Below are 21,744 nucleotides of genomic sequence, written 5' to 3'. Positions count from 1 at the left end.
TGGGACGCAGACAGGAAGAACACACTTACACTGGTACTGTTGAGGAAGTTTCCAATGGCCAAAAGCGTTGCTAGGATACGCTTAAAGGTTTTGTTTTTGGCGAGCTGCTCCATGCCTAGTTTCAGGTCGAAGAGAGGCTCCGCTATCTCCTGTACAGAGACGAAGAGAGGAACAACATTCAGGGGGGAGAGAGGCTCAGCTATCTCCTGTACAGAGACGATGAGAGGGACGACATTCAGGGGGGAGAGAGGCTCAGCTATCTCCTGTACAGAGACGATGAGAGGGACGACATTCAGGGGGGAGAGAGGCTCAGCTATCTCCTGTACAGAGACGAAGAGAGGAACAACATTCAGGGGGGAGAGAGGCTCAGCTATCTCCTGTACAGAGACGAAGAGAGGAACAACATTCAGGGGGGAAGAGAGGCTCAGCTATCTCCTGTACAGAGACGAAGAGAGGAACAGCTATCTCCTGTACAGAGACAAAGAGAGGGACGACATTCAGGGGGGAAGAGAGGCTCAGCTATCTCCTGTACAGAGACGAAGAGAGGAACAACATTCAGGGGGGGAGAGAGGCTCAGCTATCTCCTGTACAGAGACGATGAGAGGAACAACATTCAGGGGGGAGAGAGGCTCAGCTATCTCCTGTACAGAGACGAAGAGAGGAACAGCTATCTCCTGTACAGAGACGAAGAGAGGAACAACATTCAGGGGGGAAGAGAGGCTCAGCTATCTCCTGTACAGAGACGAAGAGAGGGACGACATTCAGGGAGGAAGAGAGGCTCAGCTATCTCCTGTACAGAGACGAAGAGAGGAACAACATTCAGGGGGGGAGAGAGGCTCAGCTATCTCCTGTACAGAGACGAAGAGAGGAACAACATTTAGGGGGAGAGAGGCTCAGCTATCTCCTGTACAGAGACGAAGAGAGGCTCAGCTATCTCCTGTACAGAGACGAAGAGAGGCTCAGCTATCTCCTGTACAGAGACGAAGAGAGGAACAACATTCAGGGGGGGAGAGAGGCTCAGCTATCTCCTGTACAGAGACGAAGAGATGAACAACATTCAGGGGGAAGAGAGGCTCAGCTATCTCCTGTACAGAGACGAAGAGAGGGACGACATTCAGGGGGGAGAGAGGCTCAGCTATCTCCTGTACAGAGACGAAGAGAGGAACAACATTCAGGGGGAAGAGAGGCTCAGCTATCTCCTGTACAGAGACGAAGAGATGAACAACATTCAGGGGGAAGAGAGGCTCAGCTATCTCCTGTACAGAGACGAAGAGAGGAACAACATTCAGGGGGAAACAAACTGCATGAAACAGGCTAAAACAGGCAGTCAGTGAGGAGTCACAGGCCACTGCAGAGGTGTGTGTGTGTGTGTGTGCGTGCGTGCGTGCGTGCGTGCGTGCGTGCGTGCGTGCGTGCGTCAGAACAGAATCTGCCGATCCTGGGCAGACCGTTCATATTCTCTCTCCTCATCCCACCCATAACCCACGAGGACAATATTCAGCTGTTGTTGAGCTGCCTGTCTGACACACTGACTAACGCTGTTCTCCTGGGGAGGTGTTGGATACTCGTGGTTCCTACAGCACATGATGACAGATGACAGGAGGAGCGTGAAGATGATGTACAGCTGTGTAGAGACGAGCAGAACACTAGCCTGGTCCTAGATCAGTTTCTGCAGGAGAACTATTCCATAATGAGACTAGCAGAACACTAGCCTGGTCCTAGATCAGTTTCTGCAGGAGGCACGAGGACTATTCCATAATGAGAGCAGAACAGACTGCAATCCAAGGCTCGAAGCCCCCCCCCCCCCCCCCCGATCCTACCTTCTCCAGGGTTTCATAGTTGAGTTTGAAGGCCCAGAGCTGTAGCCGAGCGCTGAGGCCACTGATGGAGGACAGGGTGAGGAGGAACTGTTCTGCTGAGCCCAGGGGGACGTCCGGGTTGGCCAGCTGAGCCTCCTGGATCTTCTGTTTCTCCTCCTCCGAAGGAGTCATCGTCAGGATTTTCTACAAGACAACAGATGACTGGAGTTAGAGGAGGTGGCATGGTGTTTCTAGAGGGGGAAGAGAGAGAGGGGGATGACAAACAGAGGACTGGAGGCATGGTGTTTCTAGAGGGGGAAGAGAGAGAGGGGGATGACTGGAACAGAGGACTAGAGGCATGGTGTTTCTAGAGTGAGAAGAGAGAGAGGGGGGTGACTGGAACAGAGGACTAGAGGCATGGCGTTTCTAGAGGGAGAAGAGAGAGAGGGATGACTGGAACAGAGGACTAGAGGCATGGTGTTTCTAGAGGGAGAAGAGAGAGAGGGGGATGACTAGAACAGAGGACTAGAGGCATGGTGTTTCTAGAGGGAGAAGAGAGAGAGGGATGACTGGAACAGAGGATTAGAGGCATGGTGTTTCTAGAGGGAGAAGAGAGAGAGAGGGGGATGACTGGAACAGAGGACTAGAGACATGGTGTTTCTAGAGGGAGAAGAGAGAGAGAGGGGGATGACTGGAACAGAGGACTGGAGGCATGGTGTTTCTAGAGGGAAAAGAGAGAGGGATGACTGGAGCAGAGGACTAGAGGCATGGTGTTTCTAGAGGGAGAAGAGAGAGAGAGATGACTGGAACAGAGGACTAGAGGCATGGTGTTTCTAGAGGGAGAAGAGAGAGAGGGATGACGAACAGAGGACTGGAGGCATGGTGTTTCTAGAGGGAGAAGAGAGAGAGGGATGACTGGAACAGAGGACTAGAGACATGGTGTTTCTAGAGGGAGAAGAGAGAGGGGGATGACTGGAACAGAGGACTGGAGGCATGGTGTTTCTAGAGGGAGAAGAGAGAGAGAGGGATGACTGGAACAGAGGACTAGAGGCATGGTGTTTCTAGAGGGAGAAGAGAGAGAGAGGGATGACTGGAACAGAGGACTAGAGGCATGGTGTTTCTAGAGGGAGAAGAGAGAGACAGGGGGATGACTAGAACAGAGGACTAGAGGCATGGTGTTTCTAGAGGGAGAAGAGAGAGGGGGGTGACTGGAACAGAGGACTGGAGGCATGGTGTTTCTAGAGGGAGAAGAGAGAGAGAGGGATGACTGGAACAGAGGACTAGAGGCATGGTGTTTCTAGAGGGAGAAGAGAGAGAGAGGGATGACTGGAACAGAGGACTAGAGGCATGGTGTTTCTAGAGGGAGAAGAGAGAGACAGGGGGATGACTGGAACAGAGGACTAGAGGCATGGTGTTTCTAGAGGGAGAAGAGAGAGGGGGATGACTGGAACAGAGGACTAGAGGCATGATGTTTCTAGAGTGAGAAGAGAGAGAGGGATGACTGGAACAGAGGACTAGAGGTATGGTGTTTCTAGAGGGAGAAGAGAGAGAGGGGGATGACTGGAACAGAGGACTAGAGGCATGGTGTTTCTAGAGGGAGAAGAGAGAGAGGGGGATGACTGGAACAGAGGACTAGAGGCATGGTGTTTCTAGAGTGAGAAGAGAGAGGGGGATGACTGGAACAGAGGACTAGAGGCATGGTGTTTCTAGAGGGAGAAGAGAGACAGGGGGATGACTGGAACAGAGGACTGGAGGCATGGATTTGTACCACAGTGAAAGGAAAATCAGAGGACTAAGAAAGTGTGAGTAGTAGACATGTTGTTATAACACAAAAGAAGGTGCTAACAGAGAGATGTTCAGGTATACATCGTGGACAGTAAACATTAATTCAACCACACTAGAGAAATAGTGTACTTCTCCTCCTGAACCCTTCGCAGGTCACCGATGTTCAATGTCTGAGTGCTCTGGTCCTGGTGTAAACAGCACCTACAGATCCTATTCAACAGTGATTCTAAATGGTAACAGCGCCACCTGGTGGTAGAAAGACAGTATCACCTCGATGCCCTCCTTGTTGATGGCGAACTCGTCAAAGTTGAGGATGGCGGTCTTGATGACGTGGACAGCTGGTAGTACAGTCATGCCGATGTTGATGCTGTTACTCCTCTTAGAGTCCAACACCAGAATCTCTGCTTTCTTCACTTCTGATCCTTTCTGCAGGGACAAACAACATAGAAAAGATTCAATTCACCGGTCAATTCACCAGTCAATTCTCCAGTCAAGTCACTGGTCAAGTCACCGGTCAAGTCACCGGTCAAGTCACCGGTCAAGTCACCGGTCAAGTCACCAGTCAAGTCACCAGTCAAGTCACCAGTCAAGTCACCAGTCAAGTCACCAGTCAAGTCACCAGTCAAGCCACCGGTCAAGTCACCGGTCAAGTCACCGGTCAAGTCACCGGTCAAGTCACCGGTCAAGTCACCGGTCAAGTCACCGGTCAAGTCACCGGTCAAGTCACCAGTCAAGTCACCAGTCAAGTCACCAGTTAAGTCACCAGTTAAGTCACCAGTCAAGTCACCAGTCAAGTCACCAGTCAAGTCACCAGTCAAGTCACCAGTCATTTCACCAACAGAGATAACAGTTAATATTAATTTTACTTCATTCCTGGTTTGAAATACTTGAGACAGCTTAACATGGTTTACACAGACAGTCCAATTTACATCTTTTGCCAATTATCTGATATTTTCCTTCATGTGTAAACAGCAACAAAAACACATGGAATCTGATCTTTTGACTTCCGAGCTGATGTAATGCCTCACCTTTAGAGCCACGGGTAGCTCCTTGGCCTTGGACTCAAACAGGTGTTCCAGCTTGGCCGTATCCACGGTGACCTTATCCAGGGACGCCCACACCGTCCCGCGTCCGAATTTACACTTCCTGGGACTGTCTGACTGTTTGAGTTCCTTCCAGAACAACTTGACCGTCTTCCTCTTCTTGGCAAAGGCCGGGTCTGGAGTCTGGGAGGAGGAGGAGGAGGAGGAAGGGGGAGCTCCAGGAGGAGGTGGTGGAGGGGAGCAGAGACCTCCACCCGGTGGGGGAGGAGGTGGAGGAGGGATACTCATAAACGGAGCCCCGGGGGGAGGAGGAGGAGGAGGAGGAGCGGAGGCTAGTCCAGGAATAGGTGGAGGAGGAGGTGGGATGCCACCACCACCACCGGGCCGACCAACACCCACGTCGAAGACGTCCACGTCCAGGACATCTATGTCCTCCTCCTCCATGAGGTCGGAGAAGTCCAGGTCTTTAATCTTCAGGGCTTTGGAGCTGGGTTGGAGCTGGTCCCAGGCGTCCGTCTGTCTGTCCCTGGCCAGTGGGGTCATCTGGGTTTTCTCCAGGTTTCGGGAGTGGGTCTCTGCGTCGATGCTGTACTGCGGCCGGACACGCCTGTGCTGCTGCTCCTCTGCCAGCCTGGCCCGCGCCGCCTGGGCACTGCCACCCAGACCCTGCAGCTCTGCCCTCCTGGAACTGCTGTCCTCGCTGGGTAGAGGCTGGGCCTGCTGGGCCTGGGGGAACGGATCAGTAATGCATTTCAACTCTGCTATAGATCAGTCAGCATGTGTTCATCTCTAACTCTGCTATAGATCAGTCAGCATGTGTTCATCTCTAACTCTGCTATAGATCAGTCAGCATGTGTTCAGCTGTGTAACTCTGCTATAGATCAGTCAGCATGTGTTCATCTCTAACTCTGCTATAGATCAGTCAGCATGTGTTCAGCTGTGTAACTCTGCTATAGATCAGTCAGCATGTGTTCAGCTGTGTAACTCTGCTATAGATCAGTCAGCATGTGTTCAGCTGTGTAACTCTGCTATAGATCAGTCAGCATGTGTTCAGCTGTGTAACTCTGCTATAGATCAGTCAGCATGTGTTCAGCTCTAACTCTGCTATAGATCAGTCAGCATGTGTTCAGCTGTGTAACTCTGCTATAGATCAGTCAGCATGTGTTCATCTCTAACTCTGCTATAGATCAGTCAGCATGTGTTTAGCTGTGTAACTCTGCTATAGATCAGTCAGCATGTGTTCAGCTGTGTAACTCTGCTATAGATCAGTCAGCATGTGTTCAGCTCTAACTCTGCTATAGATCAGTCAGCATGTGTTTAGCTGTGTAACTCTGCTATAGATCAGTCAGCATGTGTTCAGCTGTGTAACTCTGCTATAGATCAGTCAGCATGTGTTCAGCTGTGTAACTCTGCTATAGATCAGTCAGCATGTGTTCAGCTGTGTAACTCTTCTATAGATCAGTCAGCATGTGTTCAGCTGTGTAACTCTGCTATAGATCAGTCAGCATGTGTTCATCTCTAACTCTGCTATAGATCAGTCAGCATGTGTTCATCTCTAACTCTGCTATAGATCAGTCAGCATGTGTTCAGCTGTGTAACTCTGCTATAGATCAGTCAGCATGTGTTCAGCTGTGCAACTCTGCTATAGATCAGTCAGCATGTGTTCATTTCTAACTCTGCTATAGATCAGTCAGCATGTGTTCAGCTGTGTAACTCTGCTATAGATCAGTCAGCATGTGTTCAGCTGTGTAACTGCTATAGATCAGTCAGCATGTGTTCAGGTGTGTAACTCTGCTATAGATCAGTCAGCATGTGTTCAGCTGTGTAACTCTGCTATAGATCAGTCAGCATGTGTTCATCTCTAACTCTGCTATAGATCAGTCAGCATGTGTTCATCTCTAACTCTGCTATAGATCAGTCAGCATGTGTTCAGCTGTGTAACTCTGCTATAGATCAGTCAGCATGTGTTCATCTCTAACTCTGCTATAGATCAGTCAGCATGTGTTCAGCTGTGTAACTCTGCTATATATCAGTCAGCATGTGTTCAGCTGTGTAACTCTGCTATAGATCAGTCAGCATGTGTTCAGCTGTGCAACTCTGCTATAGATCAGTCAGCATGTGTTCATCTCTAACTCTGCTATAGATCAGTCAGCATGTGTTCAGCTGTGTAACTCTGCTATAGATCAGTCAGCATGTGTTCAGCTGTGTAACTCTGCTATAGATCAGTCAGCATGTGTTCAGGTGTGTAACTCTGCTATAGATCAGTCAGCATGTGTTCAGCTGTGTAACTCTGCTATAGATCAGTCAGCATGTGTTCATCTCTAACTCTGCTATAGATCAGTCAGCATGTGTTCATCTCTAACTCTGCTATAGATCAGTCAGCATGTGTTCATCTCTAACTCTGCTATAGATCAGTCAGCATGTGTTCAGCTGTGTAACTCTGCTTTAGACCAGTCAGCATGTGTTCAGCTGTGTAACTCTGCTATAGATCAGTCAGCATGTGTTCATCTCTAACTCTGCTATAGATCAGTCAGCATGTGTTCAGCTGTGTAACTCTGCTATAGGTCAGTCAGCATGTGTTCATCTCTAACTCTGCTATAGATCAGTCAGCATGTGTTCAGCTGTGTAACTCTGCTTTAGACCAGTCAGCATGTGTTCAGCTGTGTAACTCTGCTATAGATCAGTCAGCATGTGTTCAGCTGTGTAACTCTGCTATAGATCAGTCAGCATGTGTTCATCTCTAACTCTGCTATAGATCAGTCAGCATGTGTTCAGCTGTGTAACTCTGCTATAGGTCAGTCAGCATGTGTTCATCTCTAACTCTGCTATAGATCAGTCAGCATGTGTTCAGCTGTGTAACTCTGCTATAGATCAGTCAGCATGTGTTCAGCTCTAACTCTGCTATAGATCAGGCAGCATGTGTTCATCTCTAACTCTGCTATAGATCAGTCAGCATGTGTTCAGCTGTAACTCTGCTATAGATCAGTCAGCATGTGTTCAGCTGTGTAACTCTGCTATAGATCAGTCAGCATGTGTTCATCTCTCTAACTCTGCTATAGATCAGTCAGCATGTGTTCAGCTGTTCACCAGTCCCAGGGTGGTGTACCAGTCCCAGACACAGTGTCAGGCCTCATTACTCTACCTAGGGTGGTGTACCAGTCCCAGCCACAGTGTCAGGCCTCATTACTCTACCTAGGGTGGTGTACCAGTCCCAGGGTGGTGTACCAGTCCCAGCCACAGTGTCAGGCCTCATTACTCTACCTAGGGTGGTGTACCAGTCCCAGCCACAGTGTCAGGCCTCATTACTCTACCTAGGGTGGTGTACCAGTCCCAGCCACAGTGTCAGGCCTCATTACTCTACCTAGGGTGGTGTACCAGTCCCAGCCACAGTGCCAGGCCTCATTACTCTACCTAGGGTGGTGTACCAGTCTCAGCCACAGTGTCATGTCTCCTCTACCTAGGGTGGTGTACCAGTCCCAGCCACAGTGTCATGTCTCCTCTACCTAGGGTGGTGTACCAGTCCCAGGGTGGTGTACCAGTCCCAGCCACAGTGCCAGGCCTCATTACTCTACCTAGGGTGGTGTACCAGTCTCAGCCACAGTGCCATGTCTCCTCTACCTAGGGTGGTGTACCAGTCCCAGCCACAGTGTCAGGCCTCATTACTCTACCTAGGGTGGTGTACCAGTCTCAGCCACAGTGTCATGTCTCCTCTACCTAGGGTGGTGTACCAGTCCTAGCCACAGTGTCAGGCCTCATTACTCTACCTAGGGTGGTGTACCAGTCCCAGCCACAGTGTCAGGCCTCATTACTCTACCTAGGGTGGTGTACCAGTCCCAGCCACAGTGTCAGGCCTCATTACTCTACCTAGGGTGGTGTACCAGTCCCAGCCACAGTGTCAGGCCTCATTACTCTACCTAGGGTGGTGTACCAGTCTCAGCCACAGTGTCAGGCCTCATTACTCTACCTAGGGTGGTGTACCAGTCCCAGCCACAGTGTCAGGCCTCATGTCTCCTCTACCTAGGGTGGTGTACCAGTCCCAGGGTGGTGTACCAGTCCCAGCCACAGTGTCAGGCCTCATTACTCTACCTAGGGTGGTGTACCAGTCCCAGCCACAGTGTCATGTCTCCTCTACCTAGGGTGGTGTGCCAGTCCCAGGGTGGTGTACCAGTCCCAGCCAGTGCCAGGCCTCATTACTCTACCTAGGGTGGTGTACCAGTCCCAGCCACAGTGTCAGGCCTCATTACTCTACCTAGGGTGGTGTACCAGTCCCAGCCACAGTGTCAGGCCTCATTACTCTACCTAGGGTGGTGTACCAGTCCCAGCCACAGTGTCATGTCTCCTCTACCTAGGGTGGTGTACCAGTCCCAGCCACAGTGTCAGGCCTCATTACTCTACCTAGGGTGGTGTACCAGTCCCAGCCACAGTGTCATGTCTCCTCTACCTAGGGTGGTGTACCAGTCCCAGCCACAGTGTCAGGCCTCATTACTCTACCTAGGGTGGTGTACCAGTCCCAGCCACAGTGTCAGGCCTCATGTCTCCTCTACCTAGGGTGGTGTACCAGTCCCAGCCAGTTTCAGGATTTGGCCGGCTCTAGCGACTCCTGTGGCGGGCTGGGCGTAGTGCACGCTGACCAGGTCGCCAGGTGTACGGTTGTTTCCTCTGACACATTGGTGCGGGTGGCTTCCGGGTTAAGTGGGCCTTGTGTCAAGAAGCAGTGCGGCCTGGTTGGGTTGTGACCGTATGAGAGTTGCAGCGATGAGACAAGACTGTAACTACCAATCGGAAACCAGGGATTTTGGGGAGAAATAAAAAAAAATGTAATAAAAGAAACAATAAAAAGGGGTGTTGTACAAAACAAAGTCCTCAGTGATTGGATCATCTCTAACCAATCAGAGTGTCAAAAAGAATGACCATTTTCAAAACGCTGCTTTACTCACATGTGTTCTGGCTCTGGCAACAACCCATTGGTTTCTAGGACCAATCAGAACAGTTAGAATTTGTTCACGTTCCAGAAATTGGTCGGGGAGGTACTCGGATCCAGACTCATTGCGGATAAGTGTCTGACGTCCGTGGGCGTGGCCTAGCATTTGTCTGAGCAAGGAGTTTGGGTAGCCAGACAACCTTGACACAACCTCTCTGTATCTTCCTCACTGTCTCCCTCTATCTGTTCAATAAAGTCAGAACAGATCCCCACTGTCTTCCTCCCTCTATCGGTTAAATAAAGTCAGAACAGATCCTCACTGTCTTCCTCTATCTGTTCAATAAAGTCAGAACAGATCCCCACTGTCTTCCTCTATCTGTTCAATAAAGTCAGAACAGATCCCCACTGTCTTCCTCTATCTGTTCAATAAAGTCAGAACAGATCCCCACTGTCTTCCTCCCTCTATCGGTTCAATAAAGTCAGAACAGGTCCCCACCGTCTTCCTCTATCTGTTCAATAAAGTCAGAACAGATCCCCACCGTCTTCCTTATTCTGTTCAATAAAGTCAAAACAGATCCCCACTGTCTTCCTCTATCTGTTCAATAAAGTCAGAACAGATCCCCACCGTCTTCCTCTATCTGTTCAATAAAGTCAGAACAGATCCCCACCGTCTTCCTTATTCTGTTCAATAGTCAGAACAGATCCCCACTGTCTTCCTGTCTCTGTTCAATAAAGTCAGAACAGATCCCCACTGTCTTCCTCTCTCTGTTCAATAAAGTCAGAACAGATCCCCACCGTCATCCTCTATCTGTTCAATAAAGTCAGAACAGATCCTCACTGTCATCCTCTATCTGTTCAATAAAGTCAGAACAGATCCTCACCGTCTTCCTTATTCTGTTCAATAAAGTCAGAACAGATCCCCACTGTCATCCTCTCTCTGTTCAATAAAGTCAGAACAGATCCCCATTGTCATCCTCTCTCTATTCAATAAAGTCAGAACAGATCCCCATCGTCATCCTCTCTCTGTTCAATAAAGTCAGAACATTGATATAAAAAAAGACAGTAATGAATTCCTACCTTGAGGCTAGATAGACGTTCCTTCACACTGCTACCAGCCCTGCCCAGCCCTCTGTGGTCCTCTGGCTCTCCGGAGAGGCTCTCCTCGGGGTCGAGGTTGGGGTCAGGGTTGGTGCCTGACGGAAGCTCCCCTGAAGACCCAGAGGAGTTATTGGCGTAGAGCATGTTCAGCATGAACTTCTTCTTGTTGCAGAGGTTTTTCTGTTGGACACTGACACCTACAGGGCAGGAGGGGATCATCATATTCACACACACAGCATTAGAGATATATCTATAAATATATATATATATATATTTTTAACCTTTATTTAACTAGGCAAGTCAGTTAAGAACAAATTCTTATTTTCAATGACGGCCTAGGAACAGTGGGTTAACTGCCTGGAAGGGTCAGAGAGGGAAGGGTCAGAGAGGGAAGGGGCAGAGGGGGAAGGGGCAGAGGGGGAAGGGGCAGAGGGGGAAGGGGCAGAGGGGGAAGGGGCAGAGGGGGAAGGGGCAGAGGGGGAAGGGGCAGAGGGGGAAGGGGCAGAGGGGGAAGGGGCAGAGGGGGAAGGGGCAGAGGGGGAAGGGGCAGAGGGGGAAGGGGCAGAGGAGAAGGGGCAGAGGAGAAGGGGCAGAGGAGAAGGGGCAGAGGAGAAGGGGCAGAGGAGAAGGGGCAGAGGAGAAGGGGCAGAGGAGAAGGGGCAGAGGGGGAAGGGTCAGAGGGGGAAGGGTCAGAGGGGGAAGGGGCAGAGGGGGAAGGGTCAGAGGGGGAAGGGTCAGAGGGGGAAGGGGGCAGAGGGGGAAGGGGCAGAGGGGGAAGGGGCAGAGGGGGAAGGGGCAGAGGGGGAAGGGGCAGAAGATTTCGGAGGAGGGTTGGATGTTAATCTCTTGCCTGGATCATTATGGGTCGCCTGGGTGTCTGCTGGGTCAGGCTGCTCCAGGGTTCTCTGGATGGGGCCAGTCTCTCCTGAGACCTGCCCCCCTGTGTGGAGCTCTGGCTGGGGCCCCGTTTCTGCACCGCTGGCCTGGAACGGGGCTGTTGACACACACACACACACACACACACACACACACACACATACACACACACAAAACAATAACTAAAAACATTCACAACTGAATCAACTACATTTTAAATAATGTATGAGTGAATTTCCATTTGAAATGTTACTGGCAGAGCATAACGTACTTCAGAGAAATGACCCCCCAGACTCACATTCAACTTCAATGTGAAAGGCCCTCTGCCAAAGTCTTTTCACTTGTCTGAGTGCGTGTGTGCAAAAAGAGAGAGAGAGGAGACACACGAGAGAGAGAGAGGCGAAAGAGAGAGAGAGGCGAGAGAGAGAGAGAGCGTGGCGAGAGAGAGAGAGCGTGGCGAGAGAGAGAGAGAGAGAGAGAGAGAGAGAGAGAGACAGAGAGAGAGAGAGGCGAGAGACAGTGGCGAGAGAGAGACGAGAGAGAGAGAGAGAGAGAGAGAGACAGAGAGACAGAGAGAGAGACAGAGAGAGAGACAGAGAGAGAGACAGAGAGAGAGACAGAGAGAGAGACAGAGAGAGAGACAGAGAGAGAGACAGAGAGAGAGACAGAGAGAGAGACAGAGACAGAGACAGAGACAGAGAGAGAGAGACAGAGACAGAGAGAGAGAGACAGAGACAGAGAGAGAGAGACAGAGACAGAGAGACACAGAGAGAGAGAGAGAGAGAGAGAGAGAGAGAGAGAGAGAGAGGCGAGAGAGAGAGAGAGAGAGAGAGAGAGTGGCGAGAGAGAGAGAGTGGCGAGAGAGAGAGAGTGGCGAGAGAGAGAGAGTGGCGAGAGAGAGAGAGAGAGTGGCGAGAGAGAGAGAGAGAGTGGCGAGAGAGAGAGAGAGAGTGGCGAGAGAGAGAGAGAGTGGCGAGAGAGAGAGTGGCGAGAGAGAGAGAGTGGCGAGAGAGAGAGAGAGTGGCGAGAGAGAGAGAGAGTGGCGAGAGAGAGAGAGAGTGGCGAGAGAGAGAGAGTGGCGAGAGAGAGAGAGAGTGGCGAGAGAGAGAGAGAGTGGCGAGAGAGAGAGAGAGTGGCGAGAGAGAGAGAGAGTGGCGAGAGAGAGAGAGAGGCGAGAGAGAGAGAGAGGCGAGAGAGAGAGAGAGTGGCGAGAGAGAGAGAGAGTGGCGAGAGAGAGAGAGAGTGGAGAGAGAGAGAGGCGAGAGAGAGAGAGAGTGGCGAGAGAGAGAGAGAGTGGCGAGAGAGAGAGAGAGGCGAGAGAGAGGCGAGAGAGAGAGAGAGTGGCGAGAGAGAGGCGAGAGAGAGGCGAGAGAGAGAGAGAGGCGAGAGAGAGAGAGAGAGAGGCGCGAGAGAGAGAGAGGCGAGAGAGAGAGAGAGAGAGAGAGAGAGAGGCGAGAGAGAGAGAGAGGTAATGATAATGATTGTGATAATGTAGAGGTGTCCCCATAATATATCATTGAAGTGTGATAATGTAGAGGTGTCCCCATAATATACCACTGGAGGAAGTGTGATAATGTAGAGGGGTCCCCATAATATATCACTGAAGTGTGATAATGTAGAGGTGTCCCCATAATATATCACTGGAGGAGGTGTGATAATGTACAGGTGTCCCCCATAATATACCACTGGAAGAAGTGTGATAATGTACAGGGGTCCCCATAATATATCACTGAAGTGTGATAATGTAGAGGTGTCCCCATAATATATCACTGGAGGAAGTGTGATAATGTACAGGTGTCCCCCATAATATATCACTGGAAGAAGTGTGATAATGTACAGGGGTCCCCATAATATATCACTGAAGTGTGATAATGTAGAGGTGTCCCCATAATATATCACTGGAGGAAGTGTGATAATGTACAGGTGTCCCCATAATATATCACTGGAGGAAGTGTTATCCTAATACTTATGTTAGTGATTCACAGTAGACGCCCCGCCCCCCCCCATCCCCCTGACGTGAGCTCCTGAACAACACACTGACACTTGAGATGTGTTTATATGGATGAGAAAACGAAGTTTCCAAAAAGTTTAAGCTCAGTAGGGAATCAGTGATGCCCTGCTTTGAGATCTAGTGCCGACATCAGAGTGTTTCATTAAATAGACACAATAACCTACTTCATCTCACATCTAATGACATTTAAGGATTTGGTGATGTTCAAATTCAGTTATTTGGCACAAAAACGTTCGCTGTTAAAGTTGATAAATGTGAGCCGTTCTTATGAAATATAATGCACTTTGTTTTAAGCAATTCATCAAATGAGTTATTGGTTTTCTTTCTCAAACTGCAAAGCAGCACTTATCAAACCCTGTAAAGTCTCTCAAAAATGTCAATGGCACAGAACTAGTATTATCAGAGGGCCTTGGAGTTGGTCAGGAAAACTAGTATTATCAGAGGGCCTTGGAGTTGGTCTGGAAAACTAGTATTATCAGAGGGCCTTGGAGTTGGTCAGGAAAACTAGTATTATCAGAGGGCCTTGGAGTTGGTCTGGAAAACTAGTATTATCAGAGGGCCTTGGAGTTGGTCAGGAAAACTAGTATTATCAGAGGGCCTTGGAGTTGGTCAGGAAAACAGAAGGTTATTCTGGCTGGAATAGTGACTCTCCCGCCATGTAGAAACCACTGACGGCAGATTTGCAAAGGACTAAAATAATATATGTGGTGTTTTGTGCTCATGCACATCATTTCATTACCCGACCTGTCCCAGTAAAACGAACCCCGTCCCAGTAAAACGAACCCCGTCCCAGTAAAACGAACCCCGTCCCAGTAAAACGAACCCCGTCCCAGTAAAACGAACCCCGTCCCAGTAAAACGAACCCCGTCCCAGTAAAACGAACCCCGTCCCAGTAAAACGAACCCCGTCCCAGTAAAACGAACCCCGTCCCAGTAAAACGAACCCCGTCCCAGTAAAACGAACCCCGTCCCAGTAAAACGAACCCCGTCCGGACAGAGCGAAGAGCTTTTCTTCTGGGGGTTTCCTGGTCAGGTCACGTGGAATCACAACAAACTTCTGCCCCTCCTCAGTCACTATTCCAGGTCTATTCCTCCTCAGTAACTATTCCAGGTCTATTCCTCCTCAGTAACTATTAACTAGTCCAGGTCTATTCCTCCTCAGTAACTATTCCACGTCTATTCCTCCTCAGTAACTATTCCACGTCTATTCCTCCTCAGTAACTATTCCACGTCTATTCCTCCTCAGTAACTATTCCACGTCTATTCCTCCTCAGTAACTATTCCACGTCTATTCCTCCTCAGTAACTATTCCACGTCTATTCCTCCTCAGTAACTATTCCATGTCTATTCCTCCTCAGTAACTATTCCACGTCTATTCCTCCTCAGTAACTATTCCATGTCTATTCCTCCTCAGTAACTATTCCACGTCTATTCCTCCTCAGTAACTGTTCCAGGTCTATTCCTCCTCAATAACTGTTACTATTCCAGGTCTATTCCTCCTCAGTAACTATTCCAGGTCTATTCCTCCTCAGTAACTATTAACTATTCCAGGTCTATTATTCCTCAGTAACTATTCCAGGTATATTCCCCCTCAGTAACTATGACTATTCCAGGTCTATTCCTCCTCAGTAACTGTTACTATTCCAGGTCTACTCCTCCTCAGTAACTATTCCAGGTCTACTCCTCCTCAGTAACTATTCCAGGTCTACTCCTCCTCAGTAACTATTCCAGGTCTATTCCTCCTCTATTCCAGGTCTATTCCTCCTCAGTAACTGTTACTATTCCAGGTCTACTCCTCCTCAGTAACTATTCCAGGTCTACTCCTCCTCAGTAACTATTCCAGGTCTATTCCTCCTCAGTAACTATTCCAGGTCTATTCCTCCTCAGTAACTACTCCTCCTCTATTCCAGGTCTCTAATGAGAAACTCTCGAACCTTCCCAGCGTGAGTTGAGGCTATGTTAGGTAACGTCCTGCCCCTGTCTGCCACTGCAGGGCCTGGTACTCTCCAATTGGACTGGATAAGGAGCGAGGATCAGCCTCCTCTCGCTCCCGACAACACTTCCTCATTCTGAGGGTGTTGTGATGACGCACAAAGCGCTTGGCGACCACACCGAGCACCATGTGCATGTCACTAATAATTAGGACAGCTCAACGAGGGCCTGAGAGGAGAGATGTTTCCAGAGTCCGGCTGTTAGGGGGTACTGTACCTGGGGCTAGGGTAGGGGCTGGTTTCAGCTGGGGTATTTGGGCTAGAGGACGAGGGTATGGCAGGGTTAGGGTACTGTACCTTCGGTGGGTGTACTGGGGCTGCTGTCTGCAGGTGAGGTCTCCTCCTCTTCCCTGGGGGACGTGACTATGGGGTCATCCTGGAGCTTCTCGTGTTGGCTCCTACTCGTCTTCTCCCACTGGGTGGCGACCAGGTTGCGGAGGAAGGTGCCTCTACAGGAACACAGACACGGAGGTAACTGGAGGTGACTGAGCCGCCATGGAGGGGCGTCGACCACACCATTACGGGGCAAGCATGGCAAAAACCAAAATCACCCAGGATCACAGCAACAAAACGATAGATTAGATCAGACAGATTAGAAGAGAGAGAGAAAACCCACAGGACCTGAATCAGACAAACTGATTATAGTCTGGAAATACACAAATATCATTTATAACCAAAATAATTTGATGTTCATTCCCCAGAACAGATACCATACCCTGCAGCATGGCTGTGATAGCCATTACATTCCTCGGCCCCTGCCACAGATACGCTGCCCAGCGCTCTCAGATGGCAAGGTCCTAGCCAGCGACGGAAGCCAAGCCAACCACCACACCCACCACACCAGGGACTCACTCTCCCTCCCTCCCCAGGCGAGGGCTCAGCAGGGGCGGGCAGCTACTCCAGATAAAACAGGCCCCCTGGATCACTGCGATACATCACTCAGATTTACTGCTTTAATCTCCCGAGTTAAGTATTGAGTCATTTCATTTTACCGTCCAAAGGGACTGTAATGCAATATAGCCTCATATCCCCTGTGGACCGGTTCGTACATAAAAAACTCATTGAGGCTGCTAATGCTAATCCAGGAACACCATGCTAGAGTAGCTAATGCTAATCCAGGAACACCATGCTAGAGTAGCTAATGCTAATCCAGGAAGACCATGCTAGAGTAGCTAATGCTAATCCAGGAAGACCATGCTAGAGTAGCTAATGCTAATCCAGGAACACCATGCTAGAGTAGCTAATGCTAATCCAGGAACACCATGCTAGAGTAGCTAATGCTAATCCAGGAACACCATGCTAGAGTAGCTAATGCTAATCCAGGAACACCATCCTAGAGTAGCTACTGCTAATCCAGGAACACCATGCTAGTGTAGCTAATGCTAATCCAGGAACACCATGCTAGAGTAGCTAATGCTAGTCCAGGAACACCATGCTAGAGTAGCTAATGCTAATCCAGGAACACCATGCTAGAGTAGCTAATGCTAATCCAGGAACACCATGCTAGAGTAGCTAATGCTAATCCAGGAACACCATGCTAGAGTAGCTAATGCTAGTCCAGGAACACCATGCTAGAGTAGCTAATGCTAGTCCAGGAACACCATGCTAGAGTAGCTAATGCTAGTCCCGGTCCACGCTAGAGAGTTCTAAAACAAATCAGACCTGGGGGTGAAAAAAAACAGACTGCTGCAATCTGATTGGCTGAACGCAATAGGGAACATCCGGGATTAGCATTAGCTACTCTAGCATGGTGGTGGGAAATGGTGTTCTGGGATTAGCATTAGCTACTCTAGCATGGTGGTGGGAAATGGTGTTCTGGGATTAGCATTAGCTACTCTAGCATGGTGGTGGGAAATGGTGTTCTGGGATTAGCATTAGCTACTCTAGCATGGTGGTGGGAAATGGTGTTCTGGGATTAGCATTAGCTACTCTGGCATGGTGGTGGGAAATGGTGTTCTGGGATTAGCATTAGCTACTCTAGCATGGTGGTGGGAAATGGTGTTCTGGGATTAGCATTAGCTACTCTAGCATGGTGGTGGGAAATGGTGTTCTGAGATTAGCATTAGCTACTCTAGCATGGTGGTGGGAAATGGTGTTCTGGGATTAGCATTAGCTACTCTAGCATGGTGATGGGAAATGGTGTTCTGGGATTAGCATTAGCTACTCTAGCATGGTGGTGGGAAATGGTGTTCTGGGATTAGCATTAGCTACTCTAGCATGGTGGTGGGAAATGGTGTTCTGGGATTAGCATTAGCTACTCTAGCATGGTGATGGGAATGGTGTTCTGGGATTAGCATTAGCTACTCTAGCATGGTGGTGGGAAATGGTGTTCTGGGATTAGCATTAGCTACTCTAGCATGGTGGTGGGAAATGGTGTTCTGGGATTAGCATTAGCTACTCTAGCATGGTGGTGGGAAATGGTGTTCTGGGATTAGCATTAGCTACTCTAGATGTTGAGCATGACGTTTCCCTTTAGCTTCATTCTGCTCCGTCTGTGTCTTGAACCTGTCAATCAATGTTCATGATTAAAACCCTGTTAAATTGATTGGTTGAACCGGACTTTAAATCATAAACCGCAGACCCCACACAACACCGTTAATATCAACACACCATTTCAAAATGGACGCCAACACACCATAACACCCAGGCTATGTCCCATTTGGCACCCTATTCAATACATAGTCCTGTTGACCATTAAAACCCTATTGGCTCTGGTCTAAAGTAGTACCACTATATTAGGGAATAGGGCTCTGGTCTAAAGTAGTACCACTATATTAGGGAATAGGGCTCTGGTCTATTGTAGTACCACTATATAGGGAATAGGGCTCTGGTCTAAAGTAGTACCACTATATAGGGAATAGGGCTCTGGTCTAAAGTAGTACCACTATATTAGGGAATAGGGCCCTGGTCTATAGTAGTACCACTATATAGGGAATAGGGCCCTGGTCTATAGTAGTACCACTATATTAGGGAATAGGGCTCTGGTCTATAGTAGTACCACTATATTAGGGAATAGGGCTCTGGTCTATAGTAGTACCACTATATAGGGAACAGGGCTCTGGTCTAGAGTAGTACCACTATATAGGGAACAGGGCTCTGGTCTAGAGTAGTACCACTATATAGGGAATAGGGCTCTGGTCTATAGTAGTACCACTATATAGGGAATAGGGCTCTGGTCTATAGTAGTACCACTATATAGGGAATAGGGCTCTGGTCTATAGTAGTACCACTATATACGGAATAGGGCTCTGGTCTAGAGTAGTACCACTATATAGGGAATAGGGCTCTGGTCTAGAGTAGTACCACTATATAGGGAATAGGGCTCTGGTCTAAAGTAGTGCCACTATATAGGGAATAGGGCTCTGGTCTATTAGTAGTACTACTATATAGGGAATAGGGCTCTGGTCTATAGTAGTACCACTATATAGGGAATAGGGCTCTGGTCTATAGTAGTACCACTATATAGGGAATAGGGCTCTGGTCTATAGTAGTACCACTATATAGGGAATAGGGCTCTGGTCTATAGTAGTACCACTATATAGGGAATAGGGCTCTGGTCTGTAGTAGTACCACTATATAGGGAATAGGGCTCTGGTCTATAGTAGTACCACTATATAGGGAATAGGGCTCTGGTCTGTAGTAGTACCACTATATGAGGGAATAGGGTGCCATTTGGAACACACCCATGACCTTAAGCTCCCAGAAAGCAGCAGCAGGCTCCAAAGCAGGTCGGCCACCTCCCATCATGCAACATGACGCTCCATAACCGTACTTACTGAAACTTCCTGAGGACGGGCTTGTCCATATTAACGTTACAGTCCTCTGGGCTGGGGAGATAACATTAGTTTAAACCTCTACAGTACATATCAACCAACAACCGACACAGTACGACACACAAGCTCCTCATATAGACAGAGAGCTGGCTGATGGATGAGATTATGAGCATGGTAACCCTGGTCTCCAAGCTCCTCATATAGACAGAGTGCTGGCTGATGGATGAGATTATGAGCATGGTAACCCTGGTCTCCAAGCTCCTCATATAGACAGAGTGCTGGCTGATGGATGAGATTATGAGCATGGTAACCCTGGTCTCCAAGCTCCTCATATAGACAGAGTGCTGGCTGATGGATGAGATTATGAGCATGGTAACCCTGGTCTCCAAGCTCCTCATATAGACAGAGTGCTGGCTGATGGATGAGATTATGAGCATGGTAACCCTGGTCTCCAAGCTCCTCATATAGACAGAGACAATGAGCATGGTAACCCTGGTCTCCAAGCTCCTCATATAGACAGAGACAGTGAGCATGGTAACCCTGGTCTCCAAGCTCCTCATATAGACAGAGACAGTGAGCATGGTAACCCTGGTCTCCAAGCTCCTCATATACAGTGCCTTGCGAAAGTATTCGGCCCCCTTGAACTTTGCGACCTTTTGCCACATTTCAGGCTTCAACCACAAAGATATAAAACTGTATTTTTTTGTGAAGAATCAACAACAAGTGGGACACAATCATGAAGTGGAACAACATTTATTGGATATTTCAAACTTTTTTAACAAATCAAAAACTGAAAAATTGGGCGTGCAAAATTATTAGAAGAGAGGTTCTGAACAGAAACAGAGGCAGGCCAGGGAAAGAGAAGAGAGGGTTTAAACAGAAACGGAGGCAGGCCAGGGAAAGAGAAGAGAGGTTCTGAACAGAAACAGAGGCAGGCCAGGGAAAGAGAAGAGAGGTTCTGAACAGAAACAGAGTCAGGCCAGGGAAAAAGAAGAGAGGTTCTGAACAGAAACAGAGGCAGGCCAGGGAAAGAGAAGAGAGGGTTTAAACAGAAACAGAGGCAGGAAAGAGAAGAGAGGGTTTAAACATCTGAACAGAAACAGAGGCAGGCCAGGGAAAGAGAAGAGAGGGTTTAAACATCTGAACAGAAACAGGAAAGAGAAGAGAGGGTTTAAACGTCTGAACAGAAACAGAGACAGGCCAGGGAAAGAGAAGAGAGGGTTTAAACATCTGAACAGAAACAGAGGCAGGCCAGGGAAAGAGAAGAGAGGGTTTAAACATCTGAACAGAGACAGGCCAGGGAAAGAGAAGAGAGGGTTTAAACATCTGAACAGAAACAGAGACAGGCCAGGGAAAGAGAAGAGAGGGTTTAAACATCTGAACAGAAACAGAGGCAGGCCAGGGAAAGAGAAGAGAGGGTTTAAACATCTGAACAGAAACAGAGACAGGCCAGGGAAAGAGAAGAGAGGGTTTAAACATCTGAACAGAAACAGAGACAGGCCAGGGAAAGAGAAGAGAGGGTTTAAACATCTGAACAGAGGCAGGCCAGGGAAAGAGAAGAGAGGGTTTAAACATCTGAACAGAAACAGAGACAGGCCAGGGAAAGAGAAGAGAGGGTTTAAACATCTGAACAGAAACAGAGACAGGCCAGGGAAAGAGAAGAGAGGGTTTAAACATCTGAACAGAAACCGAGGCAGGCCAGGGAAAGAGAAGAGAGGGTTTAAACATCTGAACAGAAACAGAGGCAGGAAAGAGAAGAGAGGGTTTAAACATCTGAACAGAAACAGAGGCAGGCCAGGGAAAGAGAAGAGAGGTTCTGAACAGAAACAGAGGCAGGCCAGGGAAAGAGAAGAGAGGGTCTGAACAGAAACAGAGGCAGGCCAGGGAAAAAGAAGAGAGGGTTTAAACAGAAACAGAGGCAGGCCAGGGAAAGAGAAGAGAGGTTCTGAACAGAAACAGAGGCAGGCCAGGGAAAGAGAAGAGAGGTTCTGAACAGAAACAGAGTCAGGCCAGGGAAAAAGAAGAGAGGTTCTGAACAGAAACAGAGGCAGGCCAGGGAAAGAGAAGAGAGGGTTTAAACATCTGAACAGAAACAGGAAAGAGAAGAGAGGGTTTAAACGTCTGAACAGAAACAGAGACAGGCCAGGGAAAGAGAAGAGAGGGTTTAAACATCTGAACAGAAACAGAGGCAGGCCAGGGAAAGAGAAGAGAGGGTTTAAACATCTGAACAGAAACAGAGACAGGCCAGGGAAAGAGAAGAGAGGGTTTAAACATCTGAACAGAAACAGAGACAGGCCAGGGAAAGAGAAGAGAGGGTTTAAACATCTGAACAGAAACAGAGACAGGCCAGGGAAAGAGAAGAGAGGGTTTAAACATCTGAACAGAAACAGAGACAGGAAAGAGAAGAGAGGGTTTAAACATCTGAACAGAAACAGAGGCAGGCCAGGG

At 48.8% G+C, this 21,744-nt stretch overlaps 1 protein-coding gene across 7 annotated transcripts in view; it reads right to left on the bottom strand.

Moving 5' to 3' along the window:
* Positions 1–21,744, bottom strand: part of LOC139384528 (FH1/FH2 domain-containing protein 1-like) — a 143,553-nt gene that overhangs the window by 24,554 nt on the left and 97,255 nt on the right. For 5 of the 7 annotated variants that reach the window (XM_071129357.1, XM_071129358.1, XM_071129360.1 and 2 more), the window contains 8 exons: positions 19,300–19,350; positions 15,821–15,972; positions 11,497–11,640; positions 10,626–10,843; positions 4,613–5,353; positions 3,855–4,010; positions 1,821–2,003; positions 30–149 (listed from right to left, as the gene is read on the bottom strand). In XM_071129357.1, coding sequence (XP_070985458.1) covers positions 30–149; positions 1,821–2,003; positions 3,855–4,010; positions 4,613–5,353; positions 10,626–10,843; positions 11,497–11,640; positions 15,821–15,972; positions 19,300–19,350 — 1,765 coding nt within the window. The remainder of the gene's footprint in view (positions 1–29; positions 150–1,820; positions 2,004–3,854; positions 4,011–4,612; positions 5,354–10,625; positions 10,844–11,496; positions 11,641–15,820; positions 15,973–19,299; positions 19,351–21,744) is intronic. The other 2 variants (XM_071129362.1, XM_071129359.1) reach the window with 1 other exon arrangement.

This window comes from Oncorhynchus clarkii, chromosome 26 (genome assembly GCF_045791955.1).
Source record: "Oncorhynchus clarkii lewisi isolate Uvic-CL-2024 chromosome 26, UVic_Ocla_1.0, whole genome shotgun sequence".
Classification (NCBI taxonomy): Eukaryota; Metazoa; Chordata; class Actinopteri; order Salmoniformes; family Salmonidae; genus Oncorhynchus; species Oncorhynchus clarkii.
Note: the sequence above shows the minus strand (reverse complement) of the source record. Positions and strands in the feature narration are given on the sequence as shown.